Source organism: Hyperolius riggenbachi, chromosome 7 (assembly GCF_040937935.1).
Source record: "Hyperolius riggenbachi isolate aHypRig1 chromosome 7, aHypRig1.pri, whole genome shotgun sequence".
Classification (NCBI taxonomy): domain Eukaryota; kingdom Metazoa; phylum Chordata; class Amphibia; order Anura; family Hyperoliidae; genus Hyperolius; species Hyperolius riggenbachi.
This window is the reverse complement of record NC_090652.1, coordinates 4,381,477-4,402,439: the sequence shown is the minus strand read 5'-3', so window position 1 is coordinate 4,402,439 and position 20,963 is coordinate 4,381,477. Positions and strand designations below refer to the sequence as shown.

The following is a 20,963-nucleotide window of genomic DNA, read 5'->3' as shown; positions in this document are numbered from 1 at the left end:
ATATTTATTTTTAATAGCTACAGCTATGTCAACGCTAATAAAATGCTAATATAATATGTTACGGCCAAAACAAGAATAGAACTGGCCAATTTGACTTCAGCCAAAGTCTAAAATGCTGGGAATTTCTGACTTTGGCTGAAGTCAAATTGGCCAGTTTCTAGAACTGACCGGCCAACGTCAGATATTTCCAGCATTTTGGACTTTGGCCGACGTCAAATTGGCCAGTTCTAGAAACGGCCGGCCAATTCTAGAATTGGCCGATTTCTGGTTTTGGCAGGAACATGTATGAGCATGCCTTGCTATATTATTTAAGTATCATACCTCCTTTGCTTTGCTTGGTCTAGTTGCCCTGGCTTATGGGTATAATGCTGCAGTGCTGAGCTGTAATTGTGTGGATGCACATGGGCAGTGAGCAGACATGTGGTGAATTCCCTGTAGAGGTGAGCAGTCTGTCCTGCACAAATGAAACATTTACTGCATAGGAAAATGGCCATGCAAAAATGAAAATTTTTGTATATAATTTGTTTTTCCTGTGTCCTGTGGCTGTATAGTGTAATGGTTAAGGGCTCTGCCTCTGACACAGGAGACCAGGGTTCGAATCTTGGCTCTGCCTGTTCAGTAAGTCAGCACCTATTCCGTAGGAGACCTTGGGCAAGTCTCCCTAACACTGCTACTGCCTATATTATCTGCATCTCTGCTGCTTTGAGTCCACCAGGAGAAAAACGCAGTATAAATGTTATTTGTCTTGTCTATTTGTTTTTAAAGAGAACCAGAGATGAAGCAACCTCATGTATTTTACCTTATAAATCAGTGGGAACATGACAGTAAACACCTAATCTGCTCTTTGTTACATTGTTCTCTGTTTAATTTGCCTGTTATCACCTCTAAGATAAGAATCCGGACTAAGCAGTCGGTCTGGCTTTGCTACAGAATAATTATAGCTGAGACTGTGTTCTTTGCTGTCTTCAAGTCCAAGCCTGCCCCCTGCTGGCTTTGCTCAGGAATCATTATAGCTGAGTCATTATAGCAAAGCCAGAATCAATGCTCAGTCCGGGATTCTTATCTCAGCTAGATAACAGACACTTTTAGCAGTGAGGATGGAACAGAGAGCATGGTAAGTGTTTTCTCTAATGTTCCCACTGATTTCCATGGTAAAATACATGAGGGTGCTTCGTCTCTGGTTCACTTTAAACAAAAGTAGACTGGCACCATAGCAGCCATCTTGATTCTGTAACCTTTCCTCCTCCCCATCACAGTGCTCCACCTACAGGCGCCATGTCGGCATCCACAGCTCCGCCTCCAAGCTCAGGCGCCGAGGAGAAACCAAAGGCGGGCGCCGCGGCTGGCTACTTCACCGATTCCCTGGGGTTCATGGCGATGGACAGTAATGTGCCAGGGTTGTCCTCAGTCATCCTGCAGAAGCTGAACATGAAGAGTCTGGAGGAGTACAGGTACCTCAGTATCTGCCCATGTCACTGTATATAACACTGTATATAACTGTCACTGTATATAACACTGTATATAACTGTCACTGTATATAACTCACTGTATATAACACTGTATATAACTGTCACTGTATATAACACTGTATATAGCACTGTATATAACTGTCACTGTATATAACACTGTATATAACTGTCACTGTATATAACTCACTGTATATAACACTGTATATAACTGTCACTGTATATAACACTGTATATAGCACTGTATATAACTGTCACTGTATATAACACTGTATATAACTGTCACTGTATATAACACTGTATATAGCACTGTATATAACTGTCACTGTATATAACACTGTATATAGCACTGTATATAACTGTCACTGTATATAACACTGTATATAACTGTCACTGTATATAACACTGTATATAGCACTGTATATAACTGTCACTGTATATAACACTGTATATAGCACTGTATATAACTGTCACTGTATATAACACTGTATATAACTGTCACTGTATATAACACTGTATATAGCACTGTATATAACTGTCACTGTATATAACACTGTATATAGCACTGTATATAACTGTCACTGTATATAACACTGTATATAACTGTCACTGTATATAACACTGTATATAGCACTGTATATAACTGTCACTGTATATAACACTGTATATAACACCGTATATAGCACTGTATATAACTGTCACTGTATATAACACTGTATATAGCACTGTATATAACTGTCACTGTATATAACACTGTATATAACACTGTATATAGCACTGTATATAACTGTCACTGTATATAACACTGTATATAGCACTGTATCTAACTGTTACTGTATATAACACTGTATATAACTGTCACTGTGTATAACACTGTCAATAACTGTCACTTTATATAACACTGTCTATAACTGTCACTGTATATAGCTGTCACTGTATATAACACTGTATATTACACTGTATATAACTGTCACTGTATATAGCTGTCTCTGTATATAACTGTCACTGTTTAACGGGTTACCATAGAAACTAACAATGGGGGCGGGGCATAGGCAAGATGCTGCAGTCTCATAACAGGCCACCAAAATACATCACTGAGGGCTCTCAGGAGTCAGGACCTCTCTAGTAATGGGGGTGGTATATAAAACTGTATATAACTGTCACAGTATAACAGGTAACCATAGAAACTAACAATAGAGGGGTGGGGCATAGGCGAGATGCTGCGGTCTCAGAACGGGACATAAAAATACATCACGAGGGCTCTCAGGACCTCTCTAGTAATGGGAGCGGAAACCAGAATATGAACCTTCTTGAAATTGTAATAACTCTATGGAGAGATGTGAACCTGCAAAAAAGGCAGCGGTAATAAATTGGGTGCTGGAAATAGCTGCCAATGGCCTCAATTCTGGTAGGGTTTTCAAGCACATTACCGCATGTAAAGTAATTTACCCCATAAATGACATTTAGCAATTCTGGTAGATTATAGTTATGCATTACTGTATCATAATTTGTAAGGTAATTTTCATTAATTTTAATGAAAATCACTATTTTCATGGAAATTAGGGGGCATGTTAGCACATAATTTACCGATCAGTGTAAGACCTGCCTGTACCTGGAGGTGAAGTCAATTTGTATGCATCTTGCAGTTTTTAGTGGAGTTCCTATTCAGGCTGTGTAATAGAAAATAATAGTAGACATAAAACTTCAAATATTTACAGGACTTTTATTTATAAGGGATGCCTATAAATATACTTTCCATAGGTTGCTACATAATCAAATACACCTATAGAATGTTATAAGCTTGTCCAGGGCCGGATTACCGACCAGGCAACAAAAGCAGTCGCTTGGGGCCCCCATTCAGAGTCAAAGGGGCCCCATTAGCACATAAACCAGCCCTCGCCATCCTGTCAGCGGTGGCTGGATGGTATAATGGTTAAAGGGACTCTGAGCAGTGCAGTAGCTATGGAAAGATTCATATCATTTTAAAGCTCTCTTTCTCCTCTTTCCAATGATATACAAACAGCTGCTCTATGCCTTTTAGTTTTCGATATTTTCGCGATCGAAATCGCGGCCACAGGACAACTTTTCTCCAAAGTCAGCGGTGGCTGGATGGTATAATGGTTAAAGGGACTCTGAGCAGTGCAGTAACTATGGAAAGATGCATATCATTTTAAAGCTCTTTTTCTCCTCTTTCCAATGATATATAAACAGCTGCTCTATGCCTTTTAGTTTTTGATATTTTCACGATCGACATCACGGCCACAGGATGACTTTTCTCCAAAGTTGGCAGCTCGATTCAGCACAATGCAATGAAATATAAGGAACCCAGGGGGATATAATTACAAACATCATGCTGGTAGGTGTGAGGATGTAATGAATTAGTTGTGGGTATGCTTAAAGGCATATCCACAGGCACTGCTTGGAGTCCCTTTAAGGGCTCTGCCGCTGACACAGGAGACCAGGGTTCGAATCTCAGCTCTGCCTGTTCAGTAAGCCAGCACCTATTCAGTAGGAGACCTTAGGCAAGTCTCTCTAACACTGCTACTGCCTATAGGGCGCGTCCTAGTGGCTGCAGCTCTGGCGCTTTGAGTCCACCAGGAGAAAAACGCGATATAAATGTTATTTGTCTTGTCAAATGATGCCGTGCGCTGCTGATTGTCTTCAGAGCCAGGCTCTCCTCCTAGGTCCCCCTCCTGCTACTGTGCGCTCTGCCGCTGCCCACTCCACCCTCCCTTCCCACAGAGAACCACAGCTGCAGCAAGAATGATAGCAGCAGATGGCAAACGCTCACTCACCTATCCATGATCCAAGCAATAGAGATCCCGTCATCTGAAACCCATCTGTCTCTTCTACAGTGCAGCCGCTCGCTCTGAACTTCCTGATTCTCAGATCAGACATGAAGTAGGAAGTAGTAATAGTAGTAGTAACAGAGCGTCAGCACTCTAGAGGAGACAGATGGGCTCCGGATGACGGGACCTCTATTGCTTGGATCGCAATAGGTGAATGTGAGTCATCTGGTGCTGTCATTCTCCCCCACTGCGGCTGCCTTCTCTGCTGGACTATCGTATTCACTGGGATGGAGGCTGCATGGTGGCTGTCTAGTTTGGGAGGAAATCGGTTGTTCGGTAGTGGGGGTGGTTATGTAATTCTGTCTGGGGAACGGCTTCTGGTTTGGCGGTGTCCAGAGCTTTCTGCTATTGCCAGGCTGGAGATGCAGGGGGAAAGTGCTGCTGCTGTGATATCTGGCGCCCTCTTCACAGGGGTGCCCCAGCCCCTGAGTGCAAATGTCCCAGCCATTCATCTCTCAGGGCTGGTGCACACCGAGCGGCTTTTTGGGCGTTTTCAGATCCGCTTGCGGCTGCGGATCTGCTTGGTCAATGTATCTCAATGGGGTGGTGCACACCAGAGCGGCAGGCGTTTTGCAGAAACGAAAAATGCCTGGGTGAGGCATTTTTTGGATTTCGGATGCGTTTCTGCCTCAATGTTAAGTATAGGAAAAACGCAAACCGCTCTGAAAAACGGCACTTCAGAGCGGTTTTGCAGGCGTTTTTGTTACAGAAGCTGTTCAGTAACAGCTTTACTGTAACAATATATGAAATCTACTATACTGAAAACCGCAGCAGCAATCCGCAAAACGCTAGCAAAACGCCTCATAAAAATAAAAAAAAAGCGTTTAAAAATCTGCTAGCATTTTGCGGATCTGCTAGCGGGTTTTGGTGTGCACCAGCCCTCACTCTGCATTTTGCAGCTGCTATTCCCTGCATTGTGCACCCACAGAGGAAAGCGGGCTGTTGCCCATAGCAACCAGTAGCTCGGCTGCCCCGGTGTGTGCGGCATGTTGCTGTGCAGCTGCATCTTCTGATTCTATTACGACATGATGGGGGGGCCCAAATCAGTTACTTTGCTTAGGGCCCCATTTAGCCTTAATCCGGCTCTGAGCTTGTCTGAAAAGGTGTGTTTTAATAGTGCTTTTGAAGATGTCCAGGTTTGGAGCATGACATACAGGCTGTGGAAGAGAGTTCCAGATAAGGGATGATGCTCGTGTAAAGTCTTGGATGCGAGCATGATAGGAGGTGATCAGCTTAGAGGCCAGGAGAATTTCTTGGGAGGTGCGAAGGTTGCGGGAGGGACAATATCTTGAGATTAGTGAGGAGATGTATGGAGGGCACAACTCGTGGAGGGCTTTGTACGTTAGAGTCAGAAGTTTCAACTGGATCCTCTCGGTAATGGGTAACCAGTGGAGAGAACGGCACAGTGGGGCTGCATCGGAAGAGCGTGTGGAGAGGTGAATGAGGCGGGCCGCTGAATTTAGAAGGGATTGGAGAGGTGCTAGCCTGTTTTTTGGTAGGCCACAGAGCAGGGTGTTGCAGTAGTCTAGGCGGGAGTTGATTAAGGCATGAACAAGCATCTTGGTGGCCTCTTGTGTGAGGAAGGGACGGATACGGAATATATTTTTGAGCTGGAAATAGCAGGTGGTGGTTAATGAGGCAATGTGAGGTTTAAAGGAGAGCTCTGAGTCAAGTATAACCCCCAAGCAGCGGCCCTTAGTGGTTGAGGTTATTGGGGTGTTGTCTACCGTTATGGTTGCAATTGGTGGGGGTGTAGATAGCAATGGTGGAAAAATCACAATTTCCGTTTTACTCATGTTGAGTTTGAGGAAGCGGGAGGACATAAATTCAAAAACGGCACGTAGACAGTCGGGGACTCTGGATAGTAGTGAGGACAGGTCAGGAGCTGAGAGATAGATTTGGGTGTCATCCGCAATTAGCGTGGCAAAATCACTGCTCACACTTCCACAATTCAGAGCGATCGCGGTCAGCGTTTTATAAGCACTGTACGCGATCGTCCCAGAATCACAGCAAAATGCTGCATGTAACGCGTGTTACGACTGGCGCTACTTGCAAAACTCCCATGATCGGTGCCAGTCGCGGCAGTGAGGTCACTGCCATAGGTTTAGAATAGCACTAGCGCTTTAGCGATTGGTGGGGGTTTTGTACCATTATTATTATTTATTTATAAAGCGCCATCATATTCCGTGGTGATGTACAATGTAAGAAAACAAACAAGGGATACATAATGATACAGACAATGATATACATCAAATATGAACACTGATACAAGATACAGCACTGCTGATTACAATAGCAAATGTAACATGATGACTAAAATGTATAAATGTCTAATAGAGTGTGAGCAATTACATTAATAACATTCCATGACACAAAAGGGGGAGAGCCGTGCCCTTGCGAGCTTACAATCTAAAGGAAAGGGGTGGAAACAAGAGGTGGGGGAAGTATACAGTATATGTACAGGCAGTGCCTGATTAAGTTAATTAGTGAGGAGTAAACGTAAACGTGAGGTTAAAGGGTGAATGGCCTAAGCTAGAGAATATGCTTGTCGGAAAAGGTAGGTTTTAAGGGAGCGTTTAAAGATTTCAAAGGTCGGAGAGTGGCGGATATGCTGTGGAAGGGCATTCCAGAGGAGGGGTGAGGCACGTGAGAAGTCTTGTACACATGAATGTGATGTGGTAATTGTAGTAGAGGATAAAAGAAGCTCGTGTGTGCAGATCTGAGATTGCGGTTGGGTTTGTATCTGGAAATTAGTGAGGATATGTACCGGGGAGAGAGATTGTGGAGAGCTTTGTAGGTTAGGGTTAAGAGTTTGAACTGGATCCTCTGGGTAATTGGCAGCCAGTGAAGAGCTTGGCAGAGAGGGTCAGCAGAGGAAGAGCGAGAGGAGAGATGAATGAGACAAGCAGCTGAGTTCAGTACAGAATTGAGCGGTGCTAGAGATATAATAACTGCATGTACTAAGATTTTGGTTGTGTCATGGGAGAGAAAAGGTCGGATACGTGCTATGTTTTTGAGTTGGAGATGACAAGAGCTGGTTAGCAGGCATGCTCTAATGTACCCAAATTCGATTCAAGTACATTCGAATTTGGGTCTGGGTCAAATTCGGATTCGCCCGATTCAAATGAACTTGAATTCGATTCGGGTGCATTCATTTGGATCCGGGTCAGGGGAAAATTTGGCCGCGAATTCGTGATTCAAAACTCGCTGAATTTAAGGGTTAATTGCAAAGCCCCCTTAAATGCCAGAATCACCAAATTTGCAGGTTATGTTAAGCTGAAAAGTGGGAGCAAGGGGGAAAAAAATTCAAAAAGACCTTATACTTTTTGAGAAAATTGATTTTAAAAGTTCAAAGAAAAAAACTATACATTTAAATGCCGGTCAATGACAGGGCTTCCTATTTCATTTTCCAAAATCTCACATTTTTTTCAAAGGTCGATGGCTCAGCAGTGGCAAATTTTCTAGCATTGTAGGGACCCTTAGGGGGAACATGACTGGTGAGTTTCGGGCCCCTAGGCCAAAGAGGTCATAGCCTAGGGTCACAAAAACCTGTTTATTTGGGCTATTCCAATGGTGGCGAGTCTGACGTACATAAATCGCAGCAATGGCCGTTAGCAACGTCTGAATCTCACGAAATGTCTCATGCAGGTAGAAGACATATTGTTAGACTTGGATTCCAAAGATGGGGTCCCTACATCTCTGCAAACCAAAGTTATGGGGGTGCAAAAGTGCTAAAATCCCCCATAGGCTTTCATTGGGCCTCCTATTTCACTTTCCAAAATCTCACATCTTTTCAAAGTGGCAAATTTTCTAGCATTGTAGGGACTCTTATTATTATTATTTATTGTATTTATAAAGCGCCAACATATTACGCAGCGCTGGATCATGGTAGGGAATAGATTGTGAGATCTTCTGAGGACAGTCTCCAATAGGGATGTGTCCACATGCGGCGCGCGCAGCAAAAAAAAAATGGGTGTCACCACGTACTGGAACATGGGCGTGGTCATGATGAGTCATGGGCAGACTTAAAAAAAAAAAAAATAAGTAGCGGTGTTACAGATACATTTTAGATAAAATATTCAAGCAGTTACATGCCTCATGATAATTCATAAAGTAGTCAAATGGCAGCAGATTTTCAGACAAAATGCAATCAGATTGGTGGCAGATATCCCGACAAAATGCAATCAGATTGGCAGCAGATATCATCACAAAATGCAATCAGGTTGGCAGCAGATATCCCCACAAAATGCAATCAGGTTGGCAGCAGATATCCCCCCACAAAATGCACTAAGATTGGCGGCAGATTTCCCCATAAAATGCATTCAGATTGGTAGCAGATACCCCCACAAAATGCAATCAGGTTGGCAGCAGATATCCCCACAAAATGCAATCAGGTTGGCAGCAGATACCCCCACAAAATGCAATCAGGTTGGCGACAGATACCCCCACAAAATGCAATCAGGTTGGCGACAGATACCCCCACAAAATGCAAGTTCCCCCCAGCTTGGAAGGGGGGGGGGCAGCAGGCACAGATTGGCGGGGAGGGGGGGAAGCCCCCCCCTCCCTCACCTAGGGGCCCCTCCAGTTTGGTAGGTAGGTCTCAGCCCCCCATGCTGGAAGGGGGGCAGCGGGCACAAAGCGGCAGGAAGGGGGGGAGGCTTAGGGCCCCCCCTTCCACACTCCCCCCTGTCGAAAATAGCATTCAGCAGCAGCAGCGAGCGCAGGAACACTTACCATCCGAGAGTCAGATCGATAGCTCTGTGTGCCGCTGCTGGTCTGGCCTCCTGCACTGCACTGTCCAATCACGCTCTCACAGGAAGTACTGCGAGAGTGTGATTGGACAGTCAGTGCAGAAACCCAGACCAGCGGCACGCAGAACTATCGATCTCTCTCAGAAAGGTAAGCTATTCCCCGCTGCTGCTGCTGGCTGGCTGCAATTCTGGAGGTGGGGGAGCGTGGAAGGGGGGGCCCCTAGGTGAGGGAGGGGGGAGGCTTCCCCCCTCCCCGCCGCTCTGTGCCCACTTTCCCCCCTTCCTGCGCTGTGCCTCCTCCTTTTCAGCCCTGGGGCCCCCAGGAGGCGGGGCGGCCGGGGCCCACCGATGGGACCATCGGCACTTCGGCGGCTCAGTACGAGCCTGCATCTGCATATAGGTGGTATTGAAAACCAAATGAGTTGATTAAGTTACCAAGACCGTGCATGTAGATGGAAGAGTGGAGGGGACCGAGGACAGAGCCTTAAGGTGCCCTACAGACAGAGGATGTGAAGAGGAGGCCTGATCTGAATAAGAAACAGTGAAAGACCTTCCAGAGAGGTAGGAAGATATCCAGGAGAGAGCGAGATCCTTTATTCCTATAGATGAAAGGATCTGTAGGAGTAGAGTGTGGTCGACAGTGTCGAATGCTGATGACAGATCTAGAAGGATGAGTATGGAATAATAGCCTTTGGATTTAGCTGTGAGGAGATCATTGGGTACTTTGGTGAGGGCTGTTTCTGTGGAGTGGTTTGGCCCGAAGCCAGACTGGAACTGATCAAGCAAGGAATTTGCAGATAAATACTGACTTAGTTCAGTATGAATGTGGCGTTCAAGTAATTTAGATGCAAATGTGAGAAGTGAAGTGACACAAGTTCGGTGGGGTCTAGAGATGATTTTTTAAGTAGTGGTGTTACAACAGCCCTCTTGAGTGAGGATGGAAAAATTCCATTTGAGAGGGATAGGTTAACCTCCTTGCCGGTTATCCCGAGCTCAGCTTGGGGTAACCTGCGCAGGAGGATATCTCAGGCCCCGCTGGGCCGATTTGCATAATTTTTTTTTTGTTACAAGCAGCTAGCACTTTGCTAGCTGCTTGTAACTTCCGATCGCCGCCGCTCGCCGCCGATCCGCCGCAATCCGCCGCGCCGAGTCGCTCCCCCCCGCCCCAGAGCCCTGCGCTGCCTGGCCAATCAGTGCCAGGCAGCGTTGAGGGGCGGATCGGGATTCCCTATGACGTCCCGACGTCCATGACGTCGGTGACGTCATCCCGCCCCGTCACCATGGCGACCGGGGAAGCCCTGCAGGAAATCCCGTTCTCAACGGGATTCCCTGCATACTCTGATCGCCGAAGGCGATCGGAGTGGGTGGGGGGATGCCGCCGCTTAGCGGCTATCATGTAGTGAGCCCTTGGCTCGCTACATGATTTAAAAAAAAAAAAATTTAAAAAATGTGCGGCGCTGCCTCCTTGCCGGATTTTTTAGACCGGCAAGGAGGTTAAACAGCGATGTTAGGGCAGGGATGAGGGATGTGGATAGCTGTGGAATGAGATGTGATGGGATAGGATCCAAAGAACAGGTGGTTAGATGGGATTTGGAGATAAGAGAGGAGAGCGAGTGTTCGGAGAGTGGAGAGAAACTGTAAAGGAAGCAGTCAACAAGAGGAGTGGAGATGGAGTTTGATGTCTGCATGGAAAGCACACTACGGATTTTGGCAATTTTATCTGTAAAGTATGTAGGGTCATGGAGAGTGGAGTCTAGTGTTGCGGGACATCTGTGCCTATAGGTAGGCTCCTGTGATGTAAATCTGGGCCTGCATGTATGGAGGGCGGAGTCTAAGGTGCCAGGACATCTGTGCCTATAGGCTCCTGTGAGGTAAATCTGGGCCTGCATGCATGGAGGGCGGAGTCTAGGGTGCCAGGACAGCTGTGCCTATAGGCTCCTGTGATGTAAATCCGGGCCTGGCACATCTATCATCTTGTATACAGGAAACCAATACATGAATGAACTGTTCCACAATACTCTCCTTTATTTGCACCAACTTTTAACTATTATTTCATATCTGTGCATGTTCTTGCCATTATGTGGTGGTACCTTGTGTATTCCAAGTCCCTCGCCTACTAAACCCCAAAGGTAGTGCCATTGTTCCTACTAATGCAATATCTGCTGGTCCTCATACTACATGGAGATGGTAATATCGTGTATTGATTGGCCAATCGAAATTGAAAGTGCGTACCAGGCTTTTTAGTTGGTTGATGATGACTCTAAGTATTTTGTCTCTCTGTTTGTTTTGCTGGCAGGTCGGCCGTGGAAGGTAACAGCCTGGCCACCAATTTTGGCATCCGGACGTATATGGAGATGTTCCAGAAGATGGAAGATACGTATAAATTCTGTGTGCAGTGCAAGAAGATCCCGTCCCTGCTCCCCGAGCAGCGCGGCATGAGGAGGTGTAAGAGGTGAGTATAGTCAGAACTTACCGAGAGGAGAGGAACATTTACCAAATTTCTTCTATTCACTTTTCAGCTGTAACATGATTACCTTCTAGAGGCAGGTCCCGCGGCGTCTCCGGCGGCGTCCGGACGAGCGGCGGGACTGCACAGCAGACATCCTCTGGCGGCATCCCTCCGGCAGTGTCTTCCCACTCGCGCGCGACCTAAAGGTCGCACCGCGCACATGCGAGTTCGAGTGAGCCTTATAGGCTCAGGAGAAAGGTATGAGATGACGGCAGGTGATGTCACTAGTGACATCACTAATTGGGGGTGGTTTCGGGGGATGCAGGATCTGTATTTAAGGCCAGTGATATCAGTCACTCACTGGCCTTGATATTAATCAGTTCGCTGGTTCTTGGCCTAGCTACCTTCCTGTTGTGTCTTATTGATAGCTGTAATTTTTTATTTATTCGTAATATCCTCCTGATATTATTGAAGTATTATCTCATTGTTTATTGTCTGTGTACCGACCTTTTGCCTGTCTTGACCTTGCTCCTGTCTAGTCCCTCTGTACGACTGTCTTTTGATTTACGTTATCGACTCGGCTTGTCCCTGACTCCGCTACTGTCCGATCCTTGCAATACGACTGACATCTGATACACGTTTATGACCCTGCTCGCATTCGACTACGATTAAGCTTAACGATTTTGTACCTCGACATTGTAAAACTTGTGCACAAATTCTGACTGGACTAGGACTACGCATTATACTGTTATTGTGTATTAGTCTGTATGTTACCTCGTCACGCACCAGCGTGATATCAGCAACTGTAAACTATTTTTTAATCTACATAAGTTTGTTTCCACCATAACTTTGTATGTAAGTTCAAATGATTAGAAAAAAGGGGGCTGAATGTTCAGCTATCAGATACACCAGTCCTGGCGGTTATGCTACATAGACACCATACATTTTTCTGGCAGAATAACCTGCCAGATTAATTTTTTTTAACATGTCTGATCTGAATTTCAATCGATTTTCCGATCAATTTTCATAGAAGTGAACTGAATATTCAGATCGGACATGTTGGAAATAATCGATCTGGCAGGTAAATCTACCAGAAAATTGTATGGTGTGTACCTAGCATTAAAGTGAAGTTGGAGAATTTGTGGACATTTTCCATTTAGATCAGGGTTGTCAAACTCAAATACAAAGTGGGCCAAAATTGTACACTGGGACATAGTCGCAGGCCAACCTCAGTTGTCTACTGGCCACCTTCCTACCTTCTAAAATTCCCAGGTGGCCCTCCTCCCTCCCCTATGCAGTTCCCTGGTGTTTAGTTCTTCCCCCCTCCCTCTCCCATATGGTTTCCCAGGTGTCCTATGATTTCACCTCCAATACAGCTTCCCTGGTGGTCTAGAGTGGGCCAAACATAATGCAAAGTGGGGAAACCACTTGAGGGCCAAATGTAATGCCTCTGAGGGCCAGATATGGCCCGTGGGCCTGAGTTTGACATAATAATAATAATAATCCAAACATTTGTATAGCGCTTTTCTCCTGTCGGACTCAAAGCGCTCAAGAGCTGCAGCCACAGGGACGCGCTCAAGAGGCCACCCTGCAGTGTTAGGGAGTCTTGCCTTGAACGCCTTACTGAATTTTGAGTACTTGACCTAGCCAGGATTCGAGCCCTGGTCTCCTATGTCAAAGGCAGAGCCCTTAACCAGTACTCTATTCAGCCACTGTATGATTTAGATGAAAACCAAAGTCCTGCGACACTTGACACCCCTCCCCCTTTTCCTCTGTGCTCCCAGTAGCTGCTCCGCTGATCATGTGATCAGAGCCGCTGCAGTCAGCAATGTGTCCTCCTCACAGCAGTCTTCTGTCCGGTGAAGGACGGTTGATTCTTCCTGTATCTTTATTTATACACTTATAGCTGACCTTCGCTGGGATGAGCCGGCTTTAGACTCAGGACATCTCATGGAATTGATGTAACAGGAATGTCTCCCGCAGGTGTCAGAATGTGTATTACTGCAGCTCCGAGTGCAGCCGGGAGAACTGGCCCATCCACAAGAAGTTCTGCAGGAAACTCAAGCTGGCCGCCATAGACAGGCTGGTGGAATGGCTGATCTTCACAGGTATGTAGGAGTTTGTCCTTCCCTGAGACGTCCTCGGAGGAAACGTGACTATGTCTGTCCTTCCCTGAGACGGATCCATCTGAAAATGGCGCCTGCGAATAATGGCGCACGGTGTTGCCGCTAATCCTTTTGTCACTTATCGCTATTTAACGTTAAAGCCTTATCGTTATTTAGCGTTAAAGCCTTATCGTTATTTAGTGTTAAAGAGGATCTGTAACATGAAAAGATCCCCTGGGGGGTACTCACCTCGGGTGGGGGAAGCCTCCGGATCCTAATGAGGCTTCCCACGCCGTCCTCCATCCGTCAGGAGTCTCGCTGCAGCCCTCCGTGGAGTCCGTGCAGCGGTGACGTCAATATTTACCTTCCTGGCTCCTGTGCAGGCGCTCTGACGGCTGTCGGCTCCGAACTACACGGAAATACCCGATCGCCGTCGGGTCCGCTCTACTGCGCAGGCGCAAGTTTCCTGCGCCTGCGCAGTAGAGCGGATCCGAATGAGATCGGGTATTTCCGTGTAGTTCGGAACGGAAAGCAGCCACAGCGCCCTGGCTGGAGCCAGCAAAGGTAAATATTGAACTGACAGTCGGCTCTGTCGCCGGCTGTTCGGAGGGCTGCGGCGAGACCCCCGTGGGACAGAGGACGGCGTGGGAAGCCTCATTAGGATCCGGAGGCTTCCCCCACCCGAGGTGAGTACCCCCCAGGGGATCTTTTTAATGTTACAGAGTCTCTTTAACACACAGAACCCTCTCTGTACCTATTCCTAACCCCTAACCTCCCCCTGGTGGTTCCTAACTCTAACCACCCCCCTTGTGGTGCCTAACCCTAACCACCCCCTGGTGTTGCCTAACCCCTAACCCCCCCAGTGGTGCCTAACCCTAACTACCCCCTAGTGGTGCCTAACCCTAAGACCCCCCTGGTGGTGCTTAACCCTAAGACCCCCCTGGTGGTGCCTAACCCTAACCACCCTCCTGGTGGTGCCTAACCCTAACCACCCCCCTGGTGGTGCCTAACCCTAAGACCTCCCTGGTGGTGCCTAACCCTAAGACCCCCTGGTAGTACCTAACCCTAACCACCCCCCTGGAGGTGTCCTTCCCTGAGACATCCTCGGAGGAGGCATGGCTATGTCTGTCCTTCCCTGAGCTGTCCTCAGAGGAGGCGTGGCTAGGTTTGTCCTTCCCTGAGACGTCCTCAGAGGAGGCGTGGCTATGTCTGTCCTTCCCTGAGACGTCCTCGGAGGAGGCATGGCTATGTCTGTCCTTCCCTGAGATGTCCTCGGAGGAGGCGTGGCTATGTCTGCCCTTCCCTAAGACATGCTCGGAGGAGGCGTGGCTATGTCTGTCCTTCCCTGACACGTCCCTGGAGGAGGCGTGGCTATGTCTGTCCTTCCCTGAGATGTCCTTGGAGGAGGCGTGGCTATGTCTGCCCTTCCCTAAGACGTGCTCGGAGGAGGCATGGCTATGTCTGTCCTTCCCTGAGATGTCCTCAGAGGAGGCGTGGCTATACCTGTCCTTCCCTGAGACGTCCTCAAAAGAGGGGTGGCTATGTCTGCCGTTCCCTGAGATGTTGTCCTCAGACGAGGCATGGCTATGTATGTCCTTCTTTGAGACGTCCTCGGAGGAGCCATGACTAGATTTGTCCTTCCCTGAGATGTCCTCAGAGGAGGTGTGGCTATGTCTGTCCTTCCTTGGACATCCAAGGCGGAAAAAAAAAACTGAGATAAACAATTGTATCTGTCCTCCTCCTTCTAAAAATGACTTAAAGTTATCCCACAATTTTATTTTATATTTAAATCAACTTTTTAAGCCTTTACTGTTTCATGGCCTTTTCTCAATGATACATTACTTAAAGTATACCAGGGCTAAAATATATGAACTACGGACCTTTTTTATCTCGTTCCTGCTCTTAGAAGCCATTTATCGCCACAAAAGTGTTTATGGCTGCAATTCCTTATCAGTGAGGGTTACGCTAGAGTCCGACCCGGTCCCGACCCGGACAGGAACTGCCACTTACATACCTGATGTTTAACTCTTTCAGGCAGAGAAAGGAAAAAAAGAACACAGCATAGTTATTTGTGTGTTAGGCACTGTACATACCCATGTCTATCTCATCATGTCACATGTCACTTCGGGTATCCTTTAATGAGGTGTCCTTTAAAGAGAATCTGTATTGTTAAAATCGCACAAAATTAAACATACCAGTGCGTTAGGGGACATCTCCTATTACCCTCTGTCACAATTTCGCTGCTCCTCACCGCATTAAAAGTGGTTAAAAACAGTTTTAAAAAGTTTGTTTATAAACAAACAAAATGGCCACCAAAAACAGGAAGTAGGTTGATGTACAGTATGTCCACACATAGAAAATACAACCATACACAAGCAGGCTGTATACAGCATTCCTTTTGTATCTCAAGAGATCATTGTGTGTTTCTTTCCCCCTTCTGCTCTCATGCACTGAAGTTTCAGGCTGCTCTTTTCTTCTTGCGAACAGCTTTGCCCTTGTCTGTAATTCCTCAGTATGTGAAAGCCCAGCCAGCTCAGAGGACGATTTATCCAGCTTATAAAAGATAAGAGAGAAGAGAGAATCTGACATAATCTAAATAACACACACACTGGCAGTGTGCAGAGAGGGGCCTGGAGGGGGGAGATTCATCACAGAACCACAACACTGAAGAACTTGGCAGCCTTCCAGACACAGGCTGACAAGTCTGACAGGGGAAAGATACATTGATTTATTACAGAGACTGTTATAGTAGAAAGTGCTGCAGTGAGCCAGAACACATTAGAATAGCTTTTGGAACTTGTAGGATGATAAAAAACAGGATGCAATTTTTGTTACGGAGTCTCTTTAAAACCCCAGTGCTGGCATATTTGCAATATATACATATATACATTAATATGAATATGAACATAAAAGTATGCATGGGAAAATACTGTTATTGTCAATCTCCAACCACTAAACAACGGTATGTTTTTCTTGCAGGAGATATTCCTTTCCCCACTGCTCCTTGGACTAAGACCATCTCCAATATAAAGAGCTGGGATGACTGGTTTTCCATGCAGGAGAACCTGGAGGTGAAGCTGGACCAAATCATGGCCGGCCGCTACATGGGTATCCTGTGGTCTAACTGCGGAAAGCCAAAACCAGAAAACCCGGAAATTCGGGAGTCCATCAAGCGTCTGACTACCGACTTCTTCACCAGGCCGGTGACGATCGGCTTTGCCATTAACGCTTTCCGCGCTGATCCCTTCTCAGCCCCGATCACCGTACATGTGGTTGGCGCCTCTCACATAGAGACCTTGAACATTCGGGCCACAGACTACGACGAACTCGCCAAGATGTTTCCAGGAAATCAAGGTCTGGAGGTGGTGATGGTTGGACCCGAGGTGGTGAATGGCCCAGTGATGAGACCTCCGTTGACCGCCTTTGGCCCACGTGGGAAGGTTTATCTGAGTGGCTACAAAGCTCTGTATCACATCTTCTGGGAGACGCTGGTGGAGAGTCAGCGGGCCGCCAGGCCGGATCTTGTGGTGGGCTTTCATCCAGGTATTCTTCTTGCTGAGTTGTCACTGTAGACCTGGGCAGCATGAATGATATGGGATCCCTCAGCACTGGAATGAGGTTTTCTCAGAACCGAGTTCAGCTGAAATGTAATCTGTAGCTTCTGTTCCCATAAAACATTTAGAGAACCCCAGAGTGACAACAAGGTGAAGGCCTCAGTCTCAGGCTTCTGACAAGTGCTGTGGCCTCTACAGTTACACATTCAACCATTGCTAGGTAGATAATACAATGATCGTAGTCTGACTATCACTCTGTCACTCTATGTCTCTCTCTGTGTCATGTTCAAAGTAGCATATATAGTCACATAGTGTAAAAGTATATTTATCTGTCATCTCCTACAAAGTTTAAAGGGAACTTTACTTACCTGGGGCTTCAACAAGCCCCCTTAAGGCCGCTCTTCCCTCACTTTCTCCCCAGCCCAAAAAGCCTGTCCGAGTCTTGCTTCGTGGTGCATGCGTGACCCGGCCAGGCGTGCTCCCCCATCTCGCTACCACAGCTTGTAGCGTTCTGCGCTCGCACTGTAGTACTGGGACAGGAGCGCAATGGGGGAGTGCGCCTGGCCGGGCTGTGCATGTGCGAAGAAGAGCGACTCGGCCAGGCTTTTCGGGCTGAATTGCACGAGACCAGAGCCACCAGGGGACACAGTGATGGACGAGCAGCCTTAAGGGGCTTATTGAAGCCCCAGGTAAGTATGAAACCTGAGATGCTTCTCACCTTAGGTTCCTTTTAAGATGCCCATACACTATGAGACATTCCTCAGCAGATTCGATCACTGAATCTGCCAAAGATTGCTACTCAAACATGCTGCCCAATCGTAACTTTGATTCATTTCAACATTACCGATCGGACAGGACTGTTTTTTGCTGGACATTTGTGGGTGTGATGGGGAAGGAGGGGTGTCAGGAACAGAAACACTGGCGTAACAATAGGGGATGCGACCCCTGCCGTCACGGGGGGGCCCACTCAAAGACTTTTGGGGGGCAGGAGGGGTCGCAGCATAAGAGGAGAGTGTGGCAGATCGGTGGGGAGGGGGGACATTCCCCCCCCCCTTCCCTCACCTCGGGCTCTCCTCTCAACTCTCCTCTCAGCGCTCCCCCTCCTGCAATCATTGGTGGCAGCAGCGGTGGCGGCAGGCTGAAGCTGAAGCTGAAAACATTACCTCCTTCTCGCCCGGAGGTCTTCCGTTCTCTAAGAGCTTCATGCAACTTCCTGTGTAAACAGAAAGTTGCTCTTAGAGAACAGAAGACCTCCAGTGAGAAGGAGGTAGTGTGTTCAGCTTCAGCCTGCCGCCGCCGCTGCTGCCACCAATGATTGCAGGAGGGGGAGCGCTGAGAGGAGAGCTGAGAGGAGAGCCCGAGGTGAGGGGAGAGCCCGATCTACCACACTCTCCTCTTATGCTGCGACCCCTCCTGCCCCCCAAAAGTCCCTGAGCGGGCTTTAGGGGGGGGGGGAGTTCGGATTTTTTTTTTGCAGGGGGCCCGGGGATTTCTAGGTACGCCCCTGAGCAGAAACACCCCATTTTCCATTTCAAAATATTGTTGCATACAGGTATGTAGCTCCACCCTCCCACTGATGGATAACCTAGGCTATGATGTCACAAGGTTGTCTCCTCCCACTGCACTCTAGGAGACCCGGGCCCATATGCAATGATCTTTCTCTCCTGAGTTTTCTCCTCGGAGCTAATGTATCATCTTCAGTTTAGAATAACTTTTCAGCACTTTGCAATTAAAAAAGTACCAAAAAGTAGATGGAAAAGTACTATCAAAACTATCTTGAGTATTCTCTCGCTTTGCTGGTGGTTTAAAGAGACACTGAAGCGAAAAAAAAAAATATGATATAATGAATTGGTTGTGTACTATGAATAATTACTAGAAGATTAGCAGCAAAGAAAATATTCTCATATTTTTATTTTCAGGTATATAGTGTTTTTTCTAACATTGCATCATTCTATAATATGTGCAGATTACACAACACTCAGCATTCCAAATGATTCTTTCAGAGCAGTCTGTGAAGTAATGACCTCTCCTCTAGCAGAGAAAAAGTAAACAGTTCACTTACAGTTGAGATAATAAAAGTCAGATAACAGCCCTCTCCACGACTAAGTTAGTCGGAGAGCTTAATGGCTTGTTTGCATAGAGATAACAACTGGAGTTTCTTAACTCTTCCTGTACTGGAAACAATTAGACTGATGTATCTGATCTTAATGTTTTATTTCTTAGCTGTACTACACATACAAATCATAATATCATAATTTTTTTTTGCTTCAGTGTCTCTTTAAAGGGCATTTTATTGACAAGTTTGAAAATATCAATTAGGAGAAAACTTGAGAGAAAATGTTCATTGCATATCAGCCCAGGTGTTGTTATTGATTACTTCGGAGCATAAACATTCCGCAGTGGTGCACCTGACAGCAGTAAAGATGTTGCCATAAACTTCAGAATGTAAATCGGGGGGGAGGAAATATTTTACAAAGTAAATAATTTATAAATGAATATTGTTAAATGAAAAAGCAATTTTAATGATTACGTTACATTTAGTAAAATCCTGCAAAATGTACTTTTTAAAAAATCTCTTTAGTGGTTGAGGGCTGAGGCGTTGGGTTTCCCGCTAAGCCCTGATATAGCCCCCCACCAGCCGAGATGAGAGGTGCCGGGTTACACGCAGCGCTGGTGACGTCCTTCACGCCGCAGTTATAGGTTTAGGCGGAGGCAGGAAAATGCTGCGTATTTACAGCCCTTGTAGAGGGTTAGCTGCGAATCCCCTGCAAAGACTGTTTATCCGACCCCCACCTGCCAGGCCCTGTAGCCTGAGACCCGGGAGCAGCGGCCGGGAGCCCAGATAAGTCCTGCAGAGATGGGCAGGAGCAGCTGGATATACAGGCCGGCTAAACAGCACCAACAAGACAGATGTCTGCTGAGATCACCCACAGACAGGGCTCTGCAGGAACAGCTCCCATTATAACGGGCCTGCAGTGAACTCCTTTCACAGACTCCAGCCTTAAACAATTAGTGTGAGAGAATCCGAGAGAGCATAGCAACAAAAATACCTGGTAGTATCCGGTAGCGGGTATTTCTGATAGTCCTCCAGGCCGGCCCCCCAGAAGTGGAGAGGACACCAATGTTCACCTGTTAGGAAACACATGACATCAATAATTAAACCCTAATGACTCCTCTCCCACCCCCTATAAGTATGTGCCTCCTTCCTTTCTACTTCACTTTTACCAGAGTAAGCCCCCATGTGCACATGAAAGAAGGAAAGGTGATGAGGTAGAACCACACACGTAGATAGGGTTAGGGATTTTAGTGGGGGGCCGGCCTGGAGGACTATCAGAAATACCCGCTACCGGATACTACCAGGTATTTTCTCCCTGCGTCCTCCAGTCCGGCCCCCCAGAAGTGAGAGACTACAGAGAAACTGTTCTTTACTCACTATCAGGGTGGGATGACTGCCTGCAGGACCTTTCTCCCAAAGGTTACGTCCTGACTTGACAGTAGATCGATTCTATAATGTTTTATGAATGTTGACGGGTTTGACCATGTTGCCGTTTTGCAAATCTGTTCCAATGATGCCCCTGCTTTTTCGGCCCATGATGTAGCTATTCCTCTTGTTGAATGAGCTTTGACTAGTGAAGTGAGAGTTCTTCCTGCCGTCTTGTATGCAAATTCTATTGTCTGTCTCAACCATCTTGCCACTGATGCCTTGGTGGCCTGCATGCCCCTTCTTTGTCCTGAAAACAGTACTAGTAATCTATTAGTCTTTCTCCAATCTCTGGTCCTTTTCAAGTA

At 46.7% G+C, this 20,963-nt stretch overlaps 1 protein-coding gene across 3 annotated transcripts in view; it reads left to right on the top strand.

Moving 5' to 3' along the window:
• The window catches only part of MSS51 (MSS51 mitochondrial translational activator), a 65,447-nt gene that overhangs the window by 23,899 nt on the left and 20,585 nt on the right, over positions 1–20,963 (top strand). The window contains exons 2-5 of one of the 3 annotated variants that reach the window (XM_068243499.1): positions 1,257–1,451; positions 11,363–11,518; positions 13,523–13,623; positions 16,600–17,163. In XM_068243499.1, coding sequence (XP_068099600.1) covers positions 1,257–1,451; positions 11,363–11,518; positions 13,523–13,623; positions 16,600–17,163 — 1,016 coding nt within the window. Of the gene's footprint in view, positions 1–1,256; positions 1,452–2,572; positions 2,641–11,362; positions 11,519–13,498; positions 13,624–16,599; positions 17,164–20,963 lie in introns of those variants that run through there. The other 2 variants (XM_068243498.1, XM_068243500.1) reach the window with 2 other exon arrangements.